Genomic DNA, 23,365 nt, shown 5'->3' on the forward strand with positions numbered 1-23,365 from the left:
AAATATGGATGAGTGGATGGATGAATGAGTGAATGATGGATGGACAGATGGAGGCCTCAATATTGGTAGTCAGGGCAGTAGATTTGGGGAATGTTATCAGAGCTGAGATAAGAACTAACGTATCGTTCGGCTCTCTCCCTCTCTAACTTTTTTTTCCTTCCCCTCCCCCGTGGTCTTCTGTTAAGTTTCTCAGGATCCACATACGAGTGAAAACATATGGTTGATGGGGGGTTGGAGGGAGGGGAGGGTGGGTGATGGGCATTGAGGAGGGCACCTGTTGGGGTGAGCACTGGGTGTTGTATGGAAACCAATTTGACAATAAATTTCATATTAAAACAAAAAGAACTTATTTATCATATTTATTGGGCCACTTCAGTTGTTTAATTACATATGTGCCTGGTTCCTGTAGAGTTTGAGGCTGCAAACCAAACCATACTTTGATTTTTGGAGTGTGGGAGGCCAAATGGATGTGAATTCATCCTAAGGAGAAAAATCTAAAATGCACACAGCCTTTATTCATGAAGATACTCTCTGCAGGATTATTTACAACGAGGAAAAATTGGAAACAATTTAAATGTCTTACAATAGAGTTTAGTAAATTATGATGCATCAACCCAATGGAGTATCATCATTAAAATGCTAATAACAAAGACCAGAGAGATATATTTATAGAATGTATTATGTGAAAAATGCGGAAGGTAAAAGTCGGCATGTGTTACGTTTCTAACTTAATAAAGATATGGTTTTCAGACCAATCCTAAGAGGGAGTACATAAATATGAAAATAGCTATGTTTCAGCAATGGAAACATTGCTCTATTTCTCCTTTTTCCAAACTGTCATAAGTGTTTTTCTGTTATTATTTATGAAGATCACAGCGACAGAAGGTAACATGGGGGGGGATAGACAAATTGATAGGAAACTTGGAACAAGGGAGATATGGGAAGAAAATGGGAATAATTTGAGATGAAGAAGTGAAATTTGCCATAAGGGGAAGAAGGTGACTCGGTTCCTGCTGTATCACCCATGATGAATTTCCCTTGTGGCATCTATCACCTATGCATCTACTTTTGCATGAATCTCTCTCTGTGATTCTCAAAGTTCTACTAGTAATTATGTGTGTTCACTGTGTGTGTGTGTGTGTGTGTGTGTGTGTGTGTTACGAGAACACGATGTTTGAAATAGCTTTAATGAGGTATAATTGATATAAGGAGAGGGAGGGTCCGATTGTACAAATTCACCTTTGGCCAGCAATGAGGGATAATTGAACCGCTTCTAAGACAAGCGTGTTACTGGGAGCCTTAAGAGGATCCCTTGCAAGGGATTATCAACAAATTATCAACAAGACTTCGCAGTTGCTTCCAAAACTAGTGATATTTCATTATAACGAGCACATGGCAATTAATCACATCTGCAGGTTGTAGGCTCTGGATAATCAGCAAGTGAGAAGACCTCTGAATTCAGTCAGGAAAGGAGCAAAGCGGTTTTTTTTTCGACCTCATGAATCACACGTATGCCTCCTTCCTAGAAACGCAGGGGGCAGTGTTGATTTGGATCTGTATCTGGGGACAGAACTGAGAAATGACCGGACTTGGAGGTGAAGAGAGATCAAGGGAGCGAGGAGGGAAATGCAGTTTCAGGGCAGACTCAGGACACCCTGAAGGACGGCCCTTGGCTTTGGATTCTCCAGTCTCTCTTCCTCAACCAACAACACAAGACTTGTCCACAGTGAGTGACTGGTAACTGCGGGGACAGAACAGAAGTATGTATTTTGAAGGGCTTACCTTTGTGGAGACTTTGCTGTTAAGTCTGGGGGGGGGGGGTGGCCTTGGCCCAAAGACAGGATTCAGCCCACGTGCTCCCACTGATGAGCGGGGTGCAGTTGGGGAAATCCTTTCAACACCCACTTTCCATACCTGTGGTGACTATCGTTGCTGCCTGGCGTTAAAATGATGGCGATGCCTCCCTTCACTTGGCGGGTCGCTGTGGGGAGTAAATATGATCACGACTTGAAGGGGCTTCGAAAAGGCTCTACAGATGCTGTATCAAGTCATGCTCTGTCTGTTAACGGTCATCGCGCTCACACTCTAGGTCATTATTAACCCGGCTGATGTGACGGGTTCCTTTCACCCTGCCTCTACAGATTCGCCAATTTCCTCTTCCCCTTTGATCCAGATGTTTTCGGGCAAGTTTACTTTGAATTTGGAGAAAGGAAAAGGCTTGTTCCTGTCTAGACTCCATTTGGCAGAGAGTTTATCGTTAAACATACAGAGGGCATGACTAACACGGGAAAATTGCAGCACTTGAGGCCCCGTGTAAGTAAAGGGCTATCGGATAATAGAATATTGATTAGATAATTTGCTTCAGAGTCATTAGTTTCCACACATAACTGAACCACTTCTGAAACTTCACATCCCTCAAACCATGAGTCTCCAGCGGCTAAACCCAGAGCTCCCACCCCACCCCACACACTTGAGTAGAAAAGGTATTTTCCAAAGTGTCCGGGGTATTAAATGCAAAGTCAATTCCATATGGATCCAATTCTTTCATTTGGCCAATGATGTGGCCTCGAATATTTCACTGACCTTTAGGTGGTCCGCCTTTTACCTGTAGGTTTTAACTTTTCTTCTCCATCTAGCACCCAGCATCTGGCTCTTTTGAGCCTAGAAGACTTAACTGCCACCATCCCTTAAGATTTTTTTTTTTTCCTAATAATGCTTAGCCCAGTTTTATAGAATGTCACTAAGTTTTGCATTGCTGACATTTTCTGCAAAATTCTTTTCAGTTTTCATTTTGCTGCCAAAATGTCAACATGCAAATATCCTATGAATTTGCCAAGTTGTATCTGTATGGACACACACACACACACACACACACACACAAATGGGTGACAAAACCTGGAATAAGAAATGATTAATGATACCAAATATGTTACTTGTTCTTTCTGCAGAGGATTCAGTCTATGCTCACCCTTCACAGTTCAATTTGCTACCAGACCTCAAAACAATGCTCTGATTTTTTTTTTTTTAATAAACAAACAGGAGGGGCGCCTGAGTGGCTCAGTCAGTTAAGCATCTGACTTCAGCTCAGGTCATGATCTCACCTTTCATGAGTTCGAGCCCCATGTCAGGCTCTGTGCTGACAGCTCAGAGCCTGGAGTGTACTTCAGATTCTGTCTCCCTCTCTCTCTGCTCCTCCCTCGCTCACACTCTCTCAAAAATGAATAAACATTAAAAAAATAAATAAGGGACACCAAGGTGGCTCAGTCGGTTAAGTGTCCAACTTCAACTCAGGTCATGATCTCACGGTTTGTGGGTTGAACCCCACATTGGGCTCTGTGCTGACAACTCAGGTCCTGGAGCCTGCTTCGGATTTTGTGTCTCCCTCTCTCTCTCTGCCCCTTCCCCGCCCATGCTCTGTCTCTGTCTCTCTCTCTCAAAAGTAAATAAACGTTAAAAAAAAAAATTAAGCAAACAAACAGGAGTACAGCAGTACAGAGAAAGATATTTTCCTTACCCAAACCCTATGATGCATAGTATTTTCATAAACTTGGTCTCATCTTCACTCACAGAAGGCAATATTTAGCATTTACATGGCGAATTTATAATATAGTCTTATTTAGTGCATCTATGAAACAGGCTTTCACTGTTCAGATTTGGAGAAAATTGGAGAAGCCCGCCCCAGGGTCTCCAGTGATTTAGTGGACTCTTAGTTCTTGATTTTTCTGGGGAAGCCAACTAAGTCATAGGACTTAAAAGAACAGCACTTGCCAAAGTTCAAATGAGAGTCAGCTTTTTCTTTATGCAGAAACTGGCTTTGAGCTGTCACAGGGAACTTGTAAACACAGAGCCAGGGAAATCTTACACTTTTTGAAATTGGAAAGCCCTGAAAAGCTTCCTATTGAATTGTATTCCACTGCCTTTAGAAAAGTAAAATTTTATCAATGAATTATTTGTAAGTATGGAATAACCTTTTTGAAAATAGAACGTTGCTTTCATTCTACATATAGAATCGGAACGAACAGTAGCTGTTCACTGGCATAAGTTTAAACTGAACTTCCTGGTAGATTATTGCGCTGAGGTTTGGCTCTGGAATGCCTCACTGATAAATACCTTTACCATGCATCTAAGGGTTAAGGGTGAGAAAAGATGTCCTTTTTTTTTTTTTTCTTTTCATACATTAATAATATCTGAAGTAGGGGCAGGGAAGGTTGGTAGGGAGGTGATTGAACAATAGCTCTGCAATGGTTGTGTAATAACTACATCCCGAATACACCATGGGGGAAATGAAGTTATGTCATGCGCAGCGATCTAGATATATAGTTCCTGGAAATAGTGGAATATAATAAGCATGAAAGTATGTACTCCTACAAGATATTTGTGGGATAATTTTGTCGTAATTTATCTTGCTTCAGATAAACAAGTAGAAGTCATAGTGAATATGTTTTGAATTGTAATGTCTCCTTTGGCATCAATGAATTAGAGCTACTGCCCGGACTCCAAAACCAAACGAAAACCCAATTCCATTTGAGTTGTTCCTGAGCAAGATCAAGTTATTGAGTTGGTAGTTATTAAACTCCTAATTCTCTGAAAGGTTCAAGAATTTTAAAAAGCCAATAAAGGGTTTTGGAAAAAAAGGGTCCCGAGGCACTACAAAAAGGGCAAGTCTTGACCCTTGGAGGAGGGCTATTACCACGGACGTGGGGGGAGGGGTGTTGATTCCTTTTGGAGGGTGAAACTCTAACACCCAAGCCTACTTCTTTGATTTTCCCCACCCTTCCTCTACTTGCTTTTCCCTGGATTAGAGTCTGAGGTGAGGAGAAGTGACATCACATCCATCCATCCTCTCCATCCTGGAGGGATACTGCGCGGGGACTAGGGGTCGAGGCTGGAAGGTGATAGACAGTTGGGGCCACTTCCTTCATATGTATGCCAAGGAAGTCGCCCGCAGGCTTTACACTTTCCTTCCAACCAAAAGCCTTTTGGGAGCCGGCTTGTCACTGCAGGATTCAAATGTCCACGGAAGGGGGTCAACCATGCCAGTCTAAATCCACCTCAAACAGGTCAAAGACGAGCTAAAGCTTCCTGAAACCTACAGGTTGTTAGTCACCTGTTAGTGTCCCATTACACACATGTTTTGCAATAAAGGCAAAATCAAGCCCTGAATTAACTCTTGTGCTGGCTCCTATGTATCACGGGTGATATTTTTAACTGGTGGTGGTTAAATATCTAAGAAATCAGAAATGGTAAGTCCAGTTTCCACTCTACTGAAATTTATCGTATTAACCCGGGCGTGCCAGTCAAATCAATGTCCATCCTAGGTTCGCGGCACACTATCACCTTTGGTCCTTGCGGCCATCCCTTTGTTTTATTTATAGTATTCATGCATTGTGAACTTAATTTCCCGTGATAGGATTATTGTCTTCTAATTTAGTTTTCTACTGGCCTCAGTTTTCTTCTTTATGAAATAAAGAAGTTAGATTCTCTGATAGCTAAGATCTCTTTCAACCCTGATGCTTTACCAATGAGATTAAGGCCTGAAATGTGTTTGGCTCAGTGCCTGGCATATTACTCGTCCTTAATAAACGGTAGTTATTGCTACCATTTATTATTATCATTACACTTGACAGATTTTCACTGCCGATTCTGAATCCGATATGCTGGAAAAGTGATTAGAATCTCCATAAATTTGGTGACTCTTCCACTGGGCAGTGAAATTCCTAGTGGCATTTCTTTCCTTCTTGGTCAGCTCCAAACTGTCCATTGCCAATTTGTTATTGATTCACAGAATCTCAGGTTAGAAGAGCCATTAACGGTCAATTTTCAGCAAAGGAGGTAGCAGAGGAAGAAGTGAGGTGTCTCCTAAGGCAAACTCTTCCCAGAATAATTCTCGTTTGCAGAGTTTCAAGATGAATCTTTTTCAGAGTTCTTTTTCACCTCTCCTACTAAACTGCCTGGATTTCTATGCACTGCCTTTCACTGAAATTTTCTTTTAAAGCTGTGAGGGACCTTGGCAGAAAGGCCAAAGACTAGTGGGGCCTCATTATCAAGTAATATGTTGCTTAAGTATTAGGCAGAGTAAAACTTAAAACTGCCTGATTTCCTGCCATATGGCATGTTCTAGAGGAAGAGTCAAGGGTCAAATTTGCAGGGCTACTCTTTGCATACAAAAAGGAAGTATTTGTGCAAGTCTTGGATAGAGCTCCTTTTCCAATGTTAGTGAGGGCTTTGCCCTTAGCCACTGCAATTCTATCAGTTTCTTGTTCCTTTGGCTACGGAGGCATTGACAGGAGCTGACTGTGGGAACCAACAGGGCTCACTTAAGGTCGTGAAAGAAGATGTGTTTTTTGCTGCAGCCACTGATCTTTATCTGGAAGCTTCATGGTGGCCAACTGGCTCTAATCAAGGAGGCTAATGAGTTCATGAAGGCAGATCCCAAAGCCGGAAGCAGGATGTGCCTTTGCATCAAGGGTAGAGGACGTTCCTCCTGTATCAGTGAAGTTCAAGAGTCACGCTCTTGATAAGTGAACTGGAAGGAACCGCAAATGTGACGGACAAGATGAATGCACCCACATTCGTGTGTTGAATTTGACAGATGGATGGAGTCCCAGATCTTTTTCATTTTTTGAACAGAGCTAGGGTTTTCCCTTCTAAACACATATGCATCCAAACGAAAGAATGTACTCTTTGAGGAAGCTAAAAATGCTGGCCCAGGGATTGGGTTACCCAGCAGAAAAGTGGTTTGCCCATTTCCTACCTCATTTTCCAATTCTCTCTCTTGGTCACTGCAGTGACTGCTGTGTGCCTGTGTCAAGCAGGGCATGCTCGTGGAAGACAAGAGTGTTAGTTGGAAAGAAAACGGGAAAGACACTGTGGAGGAAACATGTCGAGGGGGTAGCGTCACCACTCTTAGGAAACCACCTTCAGGCTCAGGAGACCAGGTGCGGTGATGTCCCTTCATTCATTCACTAATGCCCCCAGTTCTGAGGGGAGGAAAGACCCTTCAGATGTATATTGAGATTTGGATTTTGACGGACCTCTTCCCCTCCCATCTGAAACCCATCAGCTTCTGGAAGGATAAGCCAACGTCCTGTGGATAGAAGCAGGTGGCCCGTGTGGCAGTTAACAGTGATCTAATAGATTGTAAGATTTCTGGACTGTGCACTGGGGACGGAGGAAGCGATGGGAGCAAAGGGACTGGTCAGTAACAAGACTGTACTGAAACTCTAAAGCCCACGCCTAGTGCTTCCGCTTTTCCACCAGCAAAGGGCAACAATAATAAACCACATTTATTCTGGAGTTATTCAGAATCTGAATTTCACCAATCCTCTGCGCCCCATTTCCTCACCCTCCTCCCCTTCAGTATCTAGCACAATGCCTGGCAAGTTCAAGGTGCTCCAGAGATGTGCCAAATCAGTCAAGTAAATAGAATAAAATGTACGTCCTTCTGCAGATGATTTAGTTCTGCTGACCTTCCACTTCTTCATCAGTGGGGGAGGGGATCATGTTATTTGGTAAGTTTGTTTTCAAGAGTAAATAACATAGCATGCCTTATACAATGTGCCCAAAGCCATGAAGTGACGCTTTTATGAGTTCTGAGTGTACCTTTATGAATTTTACAAACTCTAATAAATGTATGCATCTTGAGTTTGCAGATATGGTTCAGCTGAGGGGAGAAGGAAGCAAAGCGAAGCCCTAGGCGGATAAAATAATCATTACCCAAAGCGAAGGACATGATGGGTTAATTAACCTCAAGTCCATTTAACCAATGTTTAAGAAGAAAGATAATGGGGGGGGGGGGTGGGAAAGGAGAGAGAAGAGGGACGGGTGGGAGCTAGGGGGGAAAGGAACTACTTTTCAGGCCAACTGAGTGTTTCCATAAACGATATATTTTCTTTTCACAAGAAGTCGTCCTGTGCGGCCAAAAGAGGCAGGGAGGTTGTTCAGCAGAAACGGGGTTAATCCAAGCTCACTCCTGCCCACTGCAGTCACGGCGCTGGAGACAGTAATGAAGCCGGCTCAGGCACATATTTCACCCGAACTTCCTCTGTGGTCCTTTTTATATTGAAGTCTCTCCCTGTTACAGGGCCGCGCTTGAAAAAGTTGGAAAACTTTTCCCTTGGTGGAGAGGAAAGCGGCGCTCATCAGACCCAATGGAACGAATGAATGAAGTTATTCCCTTGGCCCGAACGTCTCCATCCACTTTCCTACCAAACACTCCTAGGAACATCTCTCCCCAATCCCGAGACTGGAATTTTACTCTCCCGTGGCGTTGCCTCCTCTCAGATGCACAGATTTCGAAAGTCAGCACCGTGAGCCGCAGCGGTTGGCTTTTGCAGGAGTCGATGCGCCCTGCGGTCCTGCGTGGTGGCTTCTCCCGGCAGCAGCGGTGTGTAAAATAAACCGTTGCCGAAAAGCATGAAGAATTAACGAAGTGAAAATCTCGGGTTATTTGTTCGGCAGTTGACACGCAAGTGACCTTCCTCCTAAATGAGCGAGTGAGTCGTTTAAGGAGGTTCAGAGCGGGGATGAATGAATCTACGAGGCTCTGGACTCTCACCACCGTGTCGATCTCTTCCGTCCTCCGGGAGGGGGGCGGTGAACTGACTCAAATCCGAGGAGGAAAGGGAGAGAAGGGGGTCAGGCCGCGACGCCGGGAGCTCTCCTCCCAGCCCTTTGGAAAGACTGGCTTTCGCTGCCCTGGACCCTGAGAGGTTACAGCCCGGAGAACCCGGCGGCGCTAGGACCTGGTTGGCGCCTGGCCGCGGCCGCTCTCCGGCGGGCGGAGGAGCGAGAGGAGGAGGGGGCTGTGGGAGAGGAGGGGTGTTAGGGGGGCGGCGGGAGTCATTTATGCAGAGCAGGCGCTGCTGCCATTGCCACTCGCACTCCCCGCGCGCCGCTCGGAGCCGGAGGGAGCGCAGGGAGCGAGCTAGCGAGCGCTCGGAGCCCGGGCCAGCAGAGGGGGCGCCCGGCCGCTGCCTGCACCGCCGCCTCCGCCGCGTTCCGGGGCCCGGGGAGGAGCGAAGGCTAGTCGGGAGAGTCGGGAGCCGAGCCGGCGAGACCCAACTGCAGGAGGGCGCCCGCCCCGCTCAGCCGCCTCCTGCGCCGGAGCCGGGGAGCCCCCGCCGATCGCCCCGCGGGCCGGAGGGCACGGCGCGCAGGTCCCCGCAGCCCCAGGGATGGTCTAGGAGCCGGCGCCAGGCTCGCCGTTTGCTCCCCGCCGGGGCTCGCCGCCTCCTGCGGATCGCCCAGGGCTGCGCGCCGCGGCGGCCGGGGGCTGCGCGCCGGGGCGGCCCAGGCCGGAGAAGTTAGTTGTGCGCGCCGCTCGTGCGCGGAGTCAGCGAGCGAGCGAGGGAGGCAGCGAGGCGCCGGGGCCATGGGCTGGGGGAGCCGCTGCTGCTGCCCGGGACGCCTGGACCTGCTGTGCGTGCTGGCGCTGCTCGGGGGCTGCCTGCTCCCCGTGTGCCGGACGCGCGTCTACACCAACCACTGGGCAGTCAAAATCGCCGGCGGCTTCCCGGAGGCCAACCGCATCGCCAGCAAGTACGGATTCATCAACATGGGACAGGTAACGACGGGCTGGCCCAGTCCTTGGCCCTGAAGCTGCCGGGGCCAGGGGAGCCCCCAGCGACCCCGCGCTTCTTGCCCCCTCCTTGTCACCCCCCTCCCCCCCCTTCCAGATGTGCTCTTGCAGCTGTTGCCCTAACTCTTGAGCGATTTTCTCTCTCTCTTTCATACGCACACACACACTCTCTCTCCCCAAAGTTACCGGGGTTGGTTTTGTTTACTTGTGTGTTTTGTTTTGTTCCTTCTTCTTCTTCTTCTTCTTCTTCTTCTTCTGGCCACGAGGGACAGGTAGGGTGTCTGGAAAAATCCAGAGTGTGCATACCCCCGTGGTGGTTTCAGACCCGACCGGGTCTTTTGACATGGAAAGTCAGGGAGCACTGGTAGATTGAGCTCTTTTGGGGGGTGAGGGGAGTGAGCACACTCCTTGCGGTTTCTGAGAGCCAGGGCAAGAAGGAGGCGAGGAAGGGAGAGCCTTTCCTGCTCAGACCTGAATTTAGCCCAGAAAGTAGTTTGCCCCTGGGGGGGGGGGGGGGGGGGGAGGACCGCTGGGCGCTGGAGGAGCCGGAGGCGCGGGGACTGGAGCTGGAAGGGAGGAGGAAGAGGGAGGCGGAGGAATGGGAAGAGAGGGCCGGACCCGGCGTGAGCGCAGATCTGGGGAGAGACCTCTTGCTCTCCTCGCCTCTCTCGTGGGATCCGCGTGGGGGCTCCCGGAGCGGCGTCGGAAAAGGGGGTGGGAAACTTCCGACACCCGCCGGCGGGGTTCTGCTCTGGGAGAACTGCAAGGGACGTGCGGCGGCGACGTGGGGCGAAGAGTTGGACAGGCAGACGGGCGCGGGGTTCTTATGGGGTGCCGCTCCCGGGCTTAGGGCAGAGCTGCCCGGCTGGGGAACAATGAATTGAATGGTGTTATGCGGACGATTGGAAGCGCAACAGATTTGGAGGCACTTCCGAGCTAACCGGGCTTGGCTTCCTCGCTCTCATTCCTGCTAGAAATGGAGTGGAGAGGGCAGTGTACGCGGGTTCCAGAAAGTGACCCGATCATTCTCCGCGCCCCCCCCCGCCCGCCCCGCCCCGCCCCAGTACTCACACCCCATTCACTCACTTCTCTAGGCCTGGCTGGAGAAGGGGGCTCTGGCCAGAGACCCTGCTGGGGGTGGGAGGCGAGGGTGATGGGTCACCTTTGCTGTAGACCGGCTTTTGGGACTGCTCCGGATGCACGTGTCCTGCCAGTGCGAGGGGAAAGGAGGCTGGCAGGAGGCTGGCGCAGCGGGGCCAAGAGAGCAGCACAGACGGTTTCTGCTGTTGTGCTGCTCGTCCAAGAATGGGAGCCCTGGGGCGCAGGGACCCTCAGCTGCCTGGGCGATGCGGCACTGACTGAAGCGGCAGCTCTGCGATCAGATCACCGCATCTGGAAGGAGATAGGGAGCGCTGGGTGGGGGGCGGGGGGGTTCAGGGGAGCAGGAGCGTGAGGTCTTGGGCTCTGTGGGTCCAGAGGGAAGACGCGTTCCAGGGAAGTCCGTCCTGTGGAGGACTGAAACCAGGGCAAGGGGCAAGGTCTGAGTCTCCCCCCCACCACGCCCCCCTGCGCGTACGCGCCCCCGTCCCCCACCCCCCACCCCAACACCACAGTACGTATCCAACACCCCCCCCCCGACCCGCCCCCCGGAAGGAAGGAAGGGAAGCCAGCCAGACTTTGTTGCCCCAGCGCCTGTCATCTTCAGGAGAATTCCATTCTAATGGCTTGTTAGGATTCTACTAGCTTCTTGTTTCATTGGAAGAACAGTCTCCTCTTTTTCCATGAGCTTCAAGTTGGGTGCTGCATGTGACCCTGGAATGTAACTGGGAACGCTTGTCAATGAAAGTAGCCTTGTTACCATTCTTTCCAGAAATGCGTCTCTCAGGTTCGCTAACATGGAGCATCTCCTACATAGGATACCTATGTAGAAAATAAGGTCTTGAATATAGACTTCTTTGGTAATCTGCAAAACGGTCATTTTGGGTGGATGCGCCTCCACGGTCAGCAAATTGGAAAACCAGGACTCTGGAGAAGTTGATGCGCACAGGATCCCCGAGCTAGACGGTGGCAAAACTGTGGTTCAGACCTAGGACTGTCTGGCCCAGGCCTACCCTGCATGAATTCCGCCTGGTAGGGTATCCCTCCCCGTAGGAGGAACAAAGTAACGTCCCCAATCCCCTGAATTCTGATTTAGTGGCTCAGGAGACTGGAAGCAAACCTTTAGTATTAACTCACAGATACTTAGTTCAAACAGACCTGGACTTCTTGACTCTGAGAAGCTTCATGACTTGTAAGGGAAGAAATACCTGTTTCTTTTTTTTTTTTTTTAATGTTTATTTTAAAAAATATATATTTTTTTTAATTTTTACTTTTGAGAGGGAGAGGGAGAGAGCATGAGTGGGGGAGGGGCCGAGGGAGAGGAAGACACAGAATCCAAAGTAGGTTCTGGGCTCTGAGCTGTCAGCCCAAAGCCCACCACCGGGCTCGAACCCACGAACTATGAGATCGTGACCTGAGCTGAAATCGGACGCTTAACCCACTGAGCCACCCAGGCGCCCCAGAAATACCTGTTGCTTAATGAACTCATTAAACAGAACTTAGATATTGCATAGCCTGGCAGAGGAAGGGAGGGGATTTTTGTCACCGAAAGAACCCCCTTTGAACAAGCATTGCTGTGTCCTGTAACTTCACAGGATTGTATTTACAGAGGGCTTTTTAAGGGAGATCTGTGGCTTTTCATTTGTAAAATACGCAGAAAACTACAAACACACATGACACCCAACACAATTTATTGTGGTTTTTACAATGCCTGTGAAGACATTAAGTGCTTTCAAAGGTTACAGGGGACCCCTTGAACTGATGCCATAACCAGTGTAAAAAGGTCAGCTGGTCTCACTGTGTAAAGGGTTCCCTCTGTAGATCAAAGGGGGGTAACCCTATGCTAAGTGTTGGGGGCGCTAAATTGAGTTACACAGACAATATCATTGCACTGTAAGGGCCAAACGTATTTCTTATTCACCCTGTACTGCTCTGACCTTTTAACACTTTAGCCATCCTTTTGTTATTCTTTCTTTCCCTAAATAAACCAGTTGTGGTTCCACTGAGCAGTAACTAATTTGCAAATGTCTCTGGAATGTTCTCATGTTTTTTACCCCAGTTGGGTTTGGGGTCCCACATCATGGGTCACAAATTGGAACCGAGGCCTATTATTGTTTCTGAAGTCATTTAATATCTTGGTGGTCTTTCTGACATCTTTGGTATGATATTTTAGGCAGATATTTTAGGTGGTGAATCTTCACCATCGTCGAGGTGCAATCGTGACTACTCGCAACTTCAGCGTAATGTTTTATACCGCATCTTAGCACTTGGAAGTCACCCGAGGTAAAATTTCCGGCCTGGGGATTTCTGCGGAAGAGAATAGGTGTGCCTCTTGTGCTCATGAAAAATGGGATGTGCAGAGTTAACGCAAGAGCAAGCAAGCAAACAGGCAACGAGGACATGCTTGGCTTCCTGGAAGGGAAGAATAATGAGGCTTTTCTTGCTTTTGGTTATAGAGATAGCATTATGTTTCGGTAGGTTTTCCACCTCATGTTAGTGTTTGTGAATGGCCATGCCTTGAAAAGCTGCAATGATGCCTTAATTAGCAGTAGCAGATGTTGTCATGTTGGCGTATGTCCTGTTTTGCTTGGTATTCGTGTCGCCGTAGAATGCCCTGTCTTCCCCCTGAGAGCCTCTCCCAGGATCAGGTGTCCCCTGACTGTTGGCCTCACACCTGTGGCAAGGAGGCCTTGGTCCTGCCTCTGAATTGGGCGACCTGACCGATGGAGCTAACAGTGTAGTTAGTGGTGAGAGGGTAGCAGTGACAGCAAGGAATCAAGACGCGGCATCACGTTAACCGTGAACCTTTGTTTGGACTAACCCTGCACACCGAGAAGATGAATTTCTGGTTATCTGAACTCAGGGAGAAGGTCCCGGTGTAGGCTGTTGGCAGCGCGCAAGAGCTGTATTTATCCTTCCGCGAATTGCATATAATCCTTGATCCCAAGCCGAGATTACCAGTGACAGAAAGCGCTCCTCAAACCATGTCACTTATCTCGAGCCAGATTCCGGAAGGATAAAGCCAGATGCAAGCAATACCGGGGAAATATTCTACCTGGAGTTCTCACTGAAAGCAGAATATATATGTATATATATATGTGTATATATATATATATGTATATATATATATATACACATACATATATATATATGTGTGTGTGTGTGTATATATATATATATATATATATATATATGTATCTCGGAAACTCCAGATGTCACTTACAAGGTCTTTGAAAGCAGGAAAGTCGGTGAACTTAATGGAGCCCCTGTTCCTTCATCTGTAAAATGATAAATCTCTAGATAATAGGCTGAGTTGACTGTGCATTGCTCAGCACATAGTTAGGCTTGCAGCGAAAGGTTGGTTGGGTCTGACTCTGAAATCAGTGAGATTCAAACTTTTATTTGGATAGGGAGAAAGGAAGACATTTTGTAAATGGGAGATACAAGATGTGAAGATCAGGAAAATACGTTTTTAACGGCCGAGTAAAAAAGAGCTAAATCCGAGCTTTGTAGACAGGGAAAATGGTTTTCCATTTCAACGAACCATGTAAAACACCTTAAAAATAGTTGCTGTTGGGCTCTAAACAATTCTGGCTGATTTCCCGTGGCAATGCCTTCCTCCCTGGTCGATCCTGGTTGTAGCCCATTAAATATTATAGGATAAGCCTGCCGGAGAGATGGAAGACGGGGAGGGAAAATATCTGAAGACCGATTATTTTGTAAAGCTTCTTACCTTGGTACATTATGTTGGATCGCATCTGAATTCGTGTTTTAATTCTGAATGCAGTTTGCACGAAGAGAGTTAGAAGCCGCATTTCCCAGAGATCTTTGGCACGAGGAACTTTTGTTCAGAGATCTGCCGAAGGTCTCCCCCCCCACCACCCCGCTGCTGATTAGTTCTGATCTTCGGGGCAGTGTGGGGTGATCGAAATGGTGATGAGCGGTGGAGAGTGGGTTCTGGGTGCGAGTGGACGGCATTGCAAATACTGCTGGGTTGGATGGGACTGTGCTCCCCTAAGTTGCATTTTTAGGCATGTTGTAAACAGCAAAATAAGTTGGTGTGGGGGTCCACCCGGCCTCGCACAGGGCAGCTCTTCACGCCCAAGAACCTCAGCCCTGACCTCTGCTAGCGGCTCTCACATGCTCCGTTCTCATGAGCAGGAGAACCTTTACTGGAAAAAGCGATTCAGAGAGCTTGGCCTGATCACGGTGGACCTGTTGCATTAACCTCATAGGCAAGGAATGGCTTGTATGTGGCCGTTGGGATTTTCGGGGTCTGTTTGAAATGAAAAACTGCATTTTTGTGCACCCGAAGGCAGCTGAATTTGCCTTATCGCTGTCTCTCATGAGCTTATATCCAGAGGTCCTAACCTTAAAGGTCAGCCAGAGAAGCAGGGTAGAGTGCTGGGAAAATGGCCAGCGATGTCTGACTCCTTGGTGAAGGGAGGGAGTCCTGACCCAGAAACATCCCCGGGGCAGGGAGGGGTATTTGTGTTGTCCGTTCCAGTTAAGTGAAACAGCGTCTGAGTCTGCGTTTTCCCCAAGGCCGAAGTGTCTCCAGGCAGTGCTGTGCCTTGGGACTTTATCACTTGGCGAACTCAGTTTGGATTCAATGACAGGGAAGGCTTTGGCTTCCTGGACGGGGAAAAACGAATGCTTACAGACCTTCATGCATGCTAGAAGATATGTATGCGCATATATGTACATGTGCACAGATACATGTGTGTATCTGTTAATTTTTACTTTTATCAAAGTTAAATTGCACGTAATTTACAGTGAAATTACTCATGCAGTATTCTTGCGAGTTTCAACAGATGAGATCTCTACATCTAAAGGTAGCAAGAAAGGACAATCAATGCCAATAAACTCTTCAGTGTGGGTTAATCCCTGCAGGAAAACGGGACCAGAAAGAAAACAAGAGTAGGAGTCGGCAGCTTGGAGGAAAACTCCGGGGTTTTTTTCTTTCATTAACCAACTCGGCCCTCATTGCGTCATTTTTCAAAGAGAGGACCCTAATATGTGCTCCAGCCACCTTGCGGGGTTGCTGTGAAATCAAGTGCCTAATGATGAACACGAATACATCAATAAAATAAGGCATGGGAAGCATTGCATGATCTACAGGGGCTCCGAGGAGATTCAAAGGCTGCTTAAAGGAAAATAAGAGAATGCTATGGTTAACGAAGGTTTCTGTAGTGGAGTCACTTGTGATTTTCTAGATTCTTGTGCTTGCCCCTGGAGATCTAGCGGGGGCGGAAGGAGTCCGTGTTGCTCCTGATCCCCCCCCCCCCCACTTTAGAGGACAGTGATAGCTAGACTGAGAGCCATGGACAGAGGCATAGAGCTGGGGCAATGGACTAGAAAATCACCCAGCTAGGGTTCCCCATCCCTGGGTTGGACAGCTTGGTTTATAAGGCATATATAATATGGAGATTGCAAGATTCATTAAAGAGTCAAGATACCGTCTTTTTTTTTTTTATCCAAGTGTTATTCATATGCAATGTTCTCGTAGTTTCAGAGGTACAACATATCGATGCAACAATTCTCTACGCTCTTCGGTGGTCGCCCTGCGAGGTGTAGTCACTCTCTGTCACCCTACAACGTTATTAGAAGATTACAGACTCTTCCCGACGCTATCCTTTTACGTTTGATTCAGATGCGAGCACGTGTAGGGAATAGCGGGAAATAAAACGGAAACGTAGGGATACAGATGGGACCGTTCTCGGTGCAAGTGTTGGAAACCCAAACTCCTACTGCTTGAGTAAAACTCGTAGGCAATCCGATAAGGAAGCGGGGACTCTGTTGGTGTAAACAGGTGCACGTGCCTTTGCGTGCGGTTCCGAACACAGAGGCTGAACCCTCTGTGAGCACTGGCCGTACCTGGCGTGTACTTTCTTCACGGCAAAACCTACCCTGCCTGACCCAAACTGACATTAGTTGGGACATCGGTTCTTTTGTTTGGTTGCGGAACTGCGTTGATGAGTATGATGATGAGGATGCTGTCCTGGGTGCGGGTAGAGGGTGTAGAGACCGCATTGCTCTCTGTGCCCTGCTGTACTCTTCTCCTCCGAAGGGTTCTGGATTCTGAAATGCATCCAGATCCAAGCGTCTTTAAAACGTCATTGTGAGTCTGCCCAGCTGCCAATCCGGAGTACTGCTCATGTCTGGTATTTCTCCTTTTCCCTGTATCAGTAGCTTCATCCTCCCACAGACCCTTTCCCCCAGGCAGCAAAGCTCAGTCGATTCTTAGTACCTCCTTTACCTGCTGATGAGATGAACCCCTGAAAAAGAACCCCAGTTCTTCCCGGTGGGGTTATGTCTCTACTCATAGGCCAGTGACTTTGTCCACGGGGACAGTAGTCTGTTGGTGAGTCACCCTGGATCACTTGGTCTCCCTTGAAGTAACGATGTTGACCACTGATGGGCAACCCACCAAAACGGGAGAGGGACAGTTCTCCAAGGGAAGAAAGGATGCTGTTTCTAGAAGCAGATGTGGGACAAGAAGACTTCCTGCTAAGATCAGGTTATGTAAGGCCTTACATGCGTCGGTGAGGGGGTTTCCACCTTATCACGTAGGATAAAAAATGATACTGAATTCCCCCGAGAAGAGGTAACAACCTACCGATTCAACAAACAGGAGACGCTACCATGTAATATGGAAGACGTTTTCTGCTTTCAAGGAGGTAGGACATTTTCCCTCATAGCTGTCATTCAGCAGGGCAAGTACTAACGGGGTCACAGGCAACCCAGTACGGTTCACTTGTGCCCAGGAGGGATCTGCTGGTATCTGTGTGCACAAGGAACCGGGGGGGGGGGGGAGGCAGAGAGGCTATTGTGTTGGTAAAGGTGCCTGGTAATGAATCAGAAGCAGATTTGGATTCTTGTCGAGGTGGATTCAATATGGCTTGATAACTCAACGGATGCGGGGGAGGAGGAGGAGGAGGGAGAGGGTGAAGGTAACTATAAAGTTTATCACCACGGGACCAGGAGCATGGGGGACCCGTGTACGGAACTGGGGCCGTCTGCGGGAGCATCTTGAGAACAAGGGGATAGGTTCAGCCTCAGTGTTGTGGGGAGACAGAAGGGCAGGCAGATAGGAGTGTCCAGTATGCAGAAGAGATTCAGGACAGGAAAGAAGCGAAGACGGGCACTCATCCACCTGCACGTAACTGAAGTTGGGGAAGGTGCATAGGATAGGTAAGGGGTGCAGCATGAAGAGGGCTGGCGGGGGCTGAGGCTAGAGCCTTAGGGGAATGTCTCCACTTAGGGCTTAAGGGCTAAAGGGAGCATTGAAGGCTCAGGGCGACACCAAAGGGAGAGCCTGGAAGTCTCGAGGACGGGTGTGCCCCTTTACAGGATGTGCACTAGTGAAAAGAGCTGTGGGGAGAATCTAGCCTGTAAGAACTGGAACATGCCTTAAAGGCTTGGTGGTGACGAGGCTCCCTGTGATCTTAGCGCCAGTGCTTGGTTGGACAGCGAGGGGAATTTCAGGATGTGGGGCGGTAGAGGAAACGAGTAGAGAAGGTTCTTACTGCACACCTGCCTACCTACCTACCTTCTTTCCCTGTCTCTTGTCTCATCAGGGCGCCGTGGCGGGCGAGGAAGACCTAGGATCGTAGGTCTAGAACCACGAGGGTTTCAATCCTAACACTGCTACTGCTTAGCTGGGGGACCCTAGGCGAGCATCTTAACCTCTCTGTGCCTCAGTTTCATCATGTGTTAAAAAGAGCCAATCGTATTTCCCTTACAGAATCATAAAAGTCGTTAGAATGGTGCCGGGCACCTACTACTTAATCAGTAAGTCTCTGTTATTCTATCTTATTTTGTAATTTTCAAATTGTTTCATTAAAACTTTTTTCTTTCATGTTTTGTTTTGAGAGAGAGAGAGAGAGACCGAGAGCACAAGCAGGGGAGAGGCAGAGAGAGAGAAGGAGAGAGAATCCCAAGCAGGCTCTGCACTGCGTGGGGCTCGATCTCACGAATCCTGAGACCATGACCTGAGCCAAAATCAAGAGCTGGACCCTTAACCCACTGAGCCACCCGGGCGCCCCATATTGTTGTCGTTTTTTTTTTTTTTTTTTTTTTTTTTACCAAGTTAAGCTCAGTTTCTATATACTGTTTCATCCTGTTGTTTTCACTTAATATTATACTGTGAGCCTTTTCCAATGTTACTAGATAATTTTAGACACATTTGGGTGACTGCAGAATTGAAGGTATCATATCCTATGTTATGATTCGTGTGACTGTGTATCATATTTTTTCCAGGCACATTCCTGGGCTGTGCCTTACCCCCATGAAGTATTGTGGAATACCCCCCTTTATTTTCAAACATGTGTGAGTTTGGAAGAGAAGGGATATGGTTACCCTCATTGTATGCATTTGTGTGTGTGTGTGTGTGTGTGTGTGTGTGTGTGTAATTGCACATCTTTCTACTAGCTGGGAGGGCAGAGCTGTCCCTCTTTCTTGCTTGTGTCCCCAGCACCTTCTGTGGCGTTGGAGAAGCACAGTGTGCACTTGGGATAGGAAGTGTTATGTGGAGAGAAATAGGCTTGGAAGGCAGAGAACACTGGTGCCTTGAGACTACAGAGGAATGAAGGACGAGTGGAGGTTCATGGGAGTCCAAGTTGCGGGGGAAGGGAAGGGAAGGGAACGGATGTACGGAATAGCTCTGTCTCATTTGTCACCTCAGACGCACCTGCAGAGACAGGGGAGAGCTGGGTAAAATTGGCGTCCCGGTGCTCCCGTGGTTTGACACGCGTTGAGGAAATCCTGATAAGAAGCCGTAAAAAAGATGCGGTCGTGCCATTTGTGACAACATGGGTGGACCTACTAGGTATTACGCTAAATGAAATAAGTCAGCCTGAGAAAGACAAATACCATATGATTTCCTCGTGTGTGGAATTCAAAAAAAAGTCGAAGAAACAAATAAAAAAGCAGAACCAGACTTAGAAATACAGAGAACAAACTGGTGGTGGCCAGAGGGGAGGGGGGGACGGGCAAAGTGGGCGAAGGGGTGTGGGAGGTCCAGGCTTCCAGTTCTGGGATGAATAAGTCGTGGGGATGAGAGGCACAGCATGAGGAGTGTAGTCAGTGGTATTGTAACAGCGCTGCATGGTGACAAATGGTGGCTATGCTTGTCGTGAGCCCAGCTTAACCTGTAGACTTGTCACATCGCTACATTGTACACCTGAAACGAATGTACCATCACCTCTGAACTGTACAATTAAAAAAAAAAAAAAAGAATCACCGATGAATGACTCTGAAAAGAATAGCCAAATAGCAAGGAGATCATTTGCTGCTGGTACTTAGTTATCGCCCCGTAAGTAGTGGTTGAATATTAATGAGTGAACAATGAACCAATCCATATTGTTTTGTCTTTGGTCATGAATGCCCAGAAATCTGACATTAGAACAGGACCAAACTGGGAGTTAGAATTTGCCAGGGTGAGAGAGAAGGGAGAAGATCTGTGGGAAGCGGGGGTTGGGGGTGGGGGGGGGTGGGGAACGAATCCGATGGCTTTTGAGTACAAGGGGCAGGACCCCTGAAATGACACAGCACGGCGTCCTGGCTTTGAGGAGGGTGGAGGGGCCAAAACAGGACTGGTGGGTCAAAGGAATGGGGAGGACTTGGGGCTGTTCGTGCAAAATAAAAACGGAGGGGCCAGTTGGACAAGACATCCCAGAGAGTGTTTTTTTTGGTTTGTTTGTTTGTTTGTGTGTTTATTGTTTTGTAAGCTCCAAGTTAGAGCTCTTCTGCGGCATGCTAGGGTCCAAGGCGTGGACGCACTGGGGAGCTGACCAGGTAGAGAGCAGGTGGGTTAGACAGTGGGTTTGACCGAGTCGACAAAGTGTGAGGCTGGGATGTTGTTTGGAACGGTTACCAGCTTGGATAAGATGAGGCTTCCGTGTAATTGTGCCGACACACCTTCCAGGCAGGTAAACGTGAGGTGTGCCCCATACGGCCATTCTCCTTGGATAAATTCAGGTGTTATCTCTGCTTTACACATCCGTGCGGTATTATTTGCACTCCAGGTCCTGTGTCAACTTAACAGATAAAGACAGCCACCTGGGTCACTGCTTTCAACTCCCAATTGTGTCTTCCTGTGTTTGATGTAAAAACTGCAGATTGCATTGGACGCTGAACATAGAAGAATGTAGACAGAGAATGTGAACCCAGCGATAATACTTAAGGATGATCTTTAAATGGTGTATATCTTGGTACATTTCATGTTTGCCTCCACCTTGAGTTGTCGCGTAACCCACTTCCATTATAGTAAATAATTATACCTATGAGTTATTCTCATGTCATGTATTCTGCCCTTTACGTTATTTATAGAGTGTAATGAAGCTGTGTGTTCCGAACGTGTCTTTTATTTATCTTAATCCAAACTTTATTGCCCTATAGAAATAGACATATATAATTTTTAATTTTTTTAAGTTTATTTATTTGTTTATTTTGAGAGAGAGAGAGTGAGAGAGCATGAGTGGGGGAGGGGGAGAGAGGGGGAGAGAGAGAGAATCCTAAGCAGCCTCCTTGCGGTAAGCACAGGTCCCGATGCGGGGCTCGACCCCCAAAACCGTGAGATCGTGACCTGAGCTGAAATCAAGAGTCGGACGCTCAACCTACTGAGCCACCCAGGCATCTAGGAACATACACATATTTTAAAATATATGTTTAAAAAATTATGTATATTTTGCTCTCTATTTAATAGATAATACTTTTAGATTGCCCTGTGTAATATTAGATTAATCTTGTTTGCATTTGTATGTAATCTGATTGTTAATATAGGGTTAGCATCACAAAGGAAGCATTAACATTTTAATGTAATCTGTGCATTATCTAAGAGGTTAATTCTGTCTTGGGAAAATTACAGTGTGAATACCATACCAGCCTTGAAACTAGTTAAGATTTATTAAAAGCAAGTCCTTCCCTGCTGCCTTTCCCTATATGTGTGTGTGTGTGTGTGTGTGTGTGTGTGTGTGTGTGTATACACGCCATATATATCTGTATTTGTACTAAGTACTTAAGGTCTGATATTTTTGTAATAAGTACTTAAGGTCTGGTATTTCTCTACTCTGAGAAGCTCTTACAGCTGTAAAAATATCCTAGCTCCCCCATGTCAATGTTCCCAGGCCTGTACCTTGTTTTTACTAGTGGACGTTTCTCAACCAAAATAAAACTGGGCCGCGCTCGCTAGTTTGAATGCAGTGCAGGGAGGGAGACACTTCCAGGGCCTTTAACCTCGTAAGCAAATATCCATAACCGTAAGTGTAGAAGTTTACTGCATCCTGGGCTGTTCTACTTGTACATATTGTACGTAACTAACACATAGATTTGTTTCCTGTGTGTGTGGAACCTCATTCATCAATTTCAAAGTTTTTCAAGAGAAAACTAAATTGTAGTCCAGTTAGGATTTATTAGCAGCCCAGCTTCCAGGAAAACCTCCTTTCTTTTCTTTTCTTTTCTTTTCTTTTCTTTTCTTTTCTTTTCTTTTCTTTTCTTTTCTTTTCTTTTCTTTCCTCCTTTCCTCTCTATTCCTTCTCTTTCCTTCCCTTTCCATTTTTCTTTTCTTTTCTTTTCTTTTCTTTTCTCTTCTTTTCTTTTCTTTTCTTTTCTTTCCCCTCCTTTCCTTCTCTTTCCTTCCCTTTCCATTTTTCTTTTCTTTTCTTTTCTTTTTTAAACTGTGGGCCATCTTTCTATTTGGTTAGTGCTCCTCGGCCAATTTACCAAATGCTACATTCTTTGCATTGTTGTAGGATGATGTCATTGCTCAGTTGGACAACACTGAGAACCTGTGAGCAAAACTCAAGGCAGGAAACAGGTGACTTCCCTTCCCCTGTGGGGCCTGCCCTGCCGCTAATTTGCCACATACTTGGGAGCTGATCATAGGCTTTCTGTGTCTTCAAGGATTAGTTTTATACATTGCTTTATTTATTATATTATTTTTAAAGTTTGTGTGTTTGTGTGTTTGTTTATTTATTGAAAGAGACAGAGAATCTCAAGCAGGCTCCACACTACCAGCACAGAGCCCGATACCGGTCTCAGTCTTGCAAAATGTGAGCTCATGATGTGAGCTGAAATCAAGAGTCAGACGCTTAACTGACTGAGCCACCCAGACGCCCCCATTGCTTTATTTAAATATTAGTTATCGAAGGGCATCATTAAGAAGGTGAAAAGACAAACCACAGAATGGGAGAAAATATTTGCAGACCATAGCTGATAAGAGCGTTATATCCAGGATATGCACTCAATAATAAAAAGACAGATAGCCCACTGAAAAATGGGCATAAAGGGTCTGAACAGACAGTCCTCCCAAGGAGACGTATGAATGGACAATAAGCACATAAAAAGATATACAACATCAGGGAAATGCAAATGCATTTCACATGCACGGCGAGATGCCAGTTCACACTCCGTGGGATGGCTGTAATCAAAAAGACAGTTAATCACAAGTGTTGGCAAGGATATGGAGCAATTGGAACCCTCACACACGGATGGTAGAAATGTAAAGCGGTACAGTCACTGTTGCAAAACCGTCTAGTGGTTTCTCGAAAGGTTAAACATAGAGTTACCATATGACCCAGTATTCCCACTCCTCACTATATACCCAAGAGAAGTGGGAGCACTGTTCACACAAAAACTCCAAAAAGTGGAAACAACCCAATTTCTTTCGATGGATGGAAGGATAAA

The 23,365-nt window shown here is 47.1% G+C and overlaps 1 protein-coding gene across 3 annotated transcripts in view; it reads left to right on the plus strand.

Moving 5' to 3' along the window:
- The first annotated feature begins 9,373 nt into the window (after positions 1–9,373).
- PCSK5 (proprotein convertase subtilisin/kexin type 5) overlaps positions 9,374–23,365 on the plus strand; it is a 460,872-nt gene continuing 446,880 nt past the window's right edge. For all 3 annotated transcript variants that reach the window (XM_045468528.1, XM_045468529.1, XM_045468530.1), the window contains exon 1: positions 9,374–9,565. In XM_045468528.1, coding sequence (XP_045324484.1) covers positions 9,374–9,565 — 192 coding nt within the window. The remainder of the gene's footprint in view (positions 9,566–23,365) is intronic.

The sequence above is a fragment of the Leopardus geoffroyi genome, chromosome D4, assembly GCF_018350155.1.
Source record: "Leopardus geoffroyi isolate Oge1 chromosome D4, O.geoffroyi_Oge1_pat1.0, whole genome shotgun sequence".
NCBI classification, from domain to species: Eukaryota; Metazoa; Chordata; class Mammalia; order Carnivora; family Felidae; genus Leopardus; species Leopardus geoffroyi.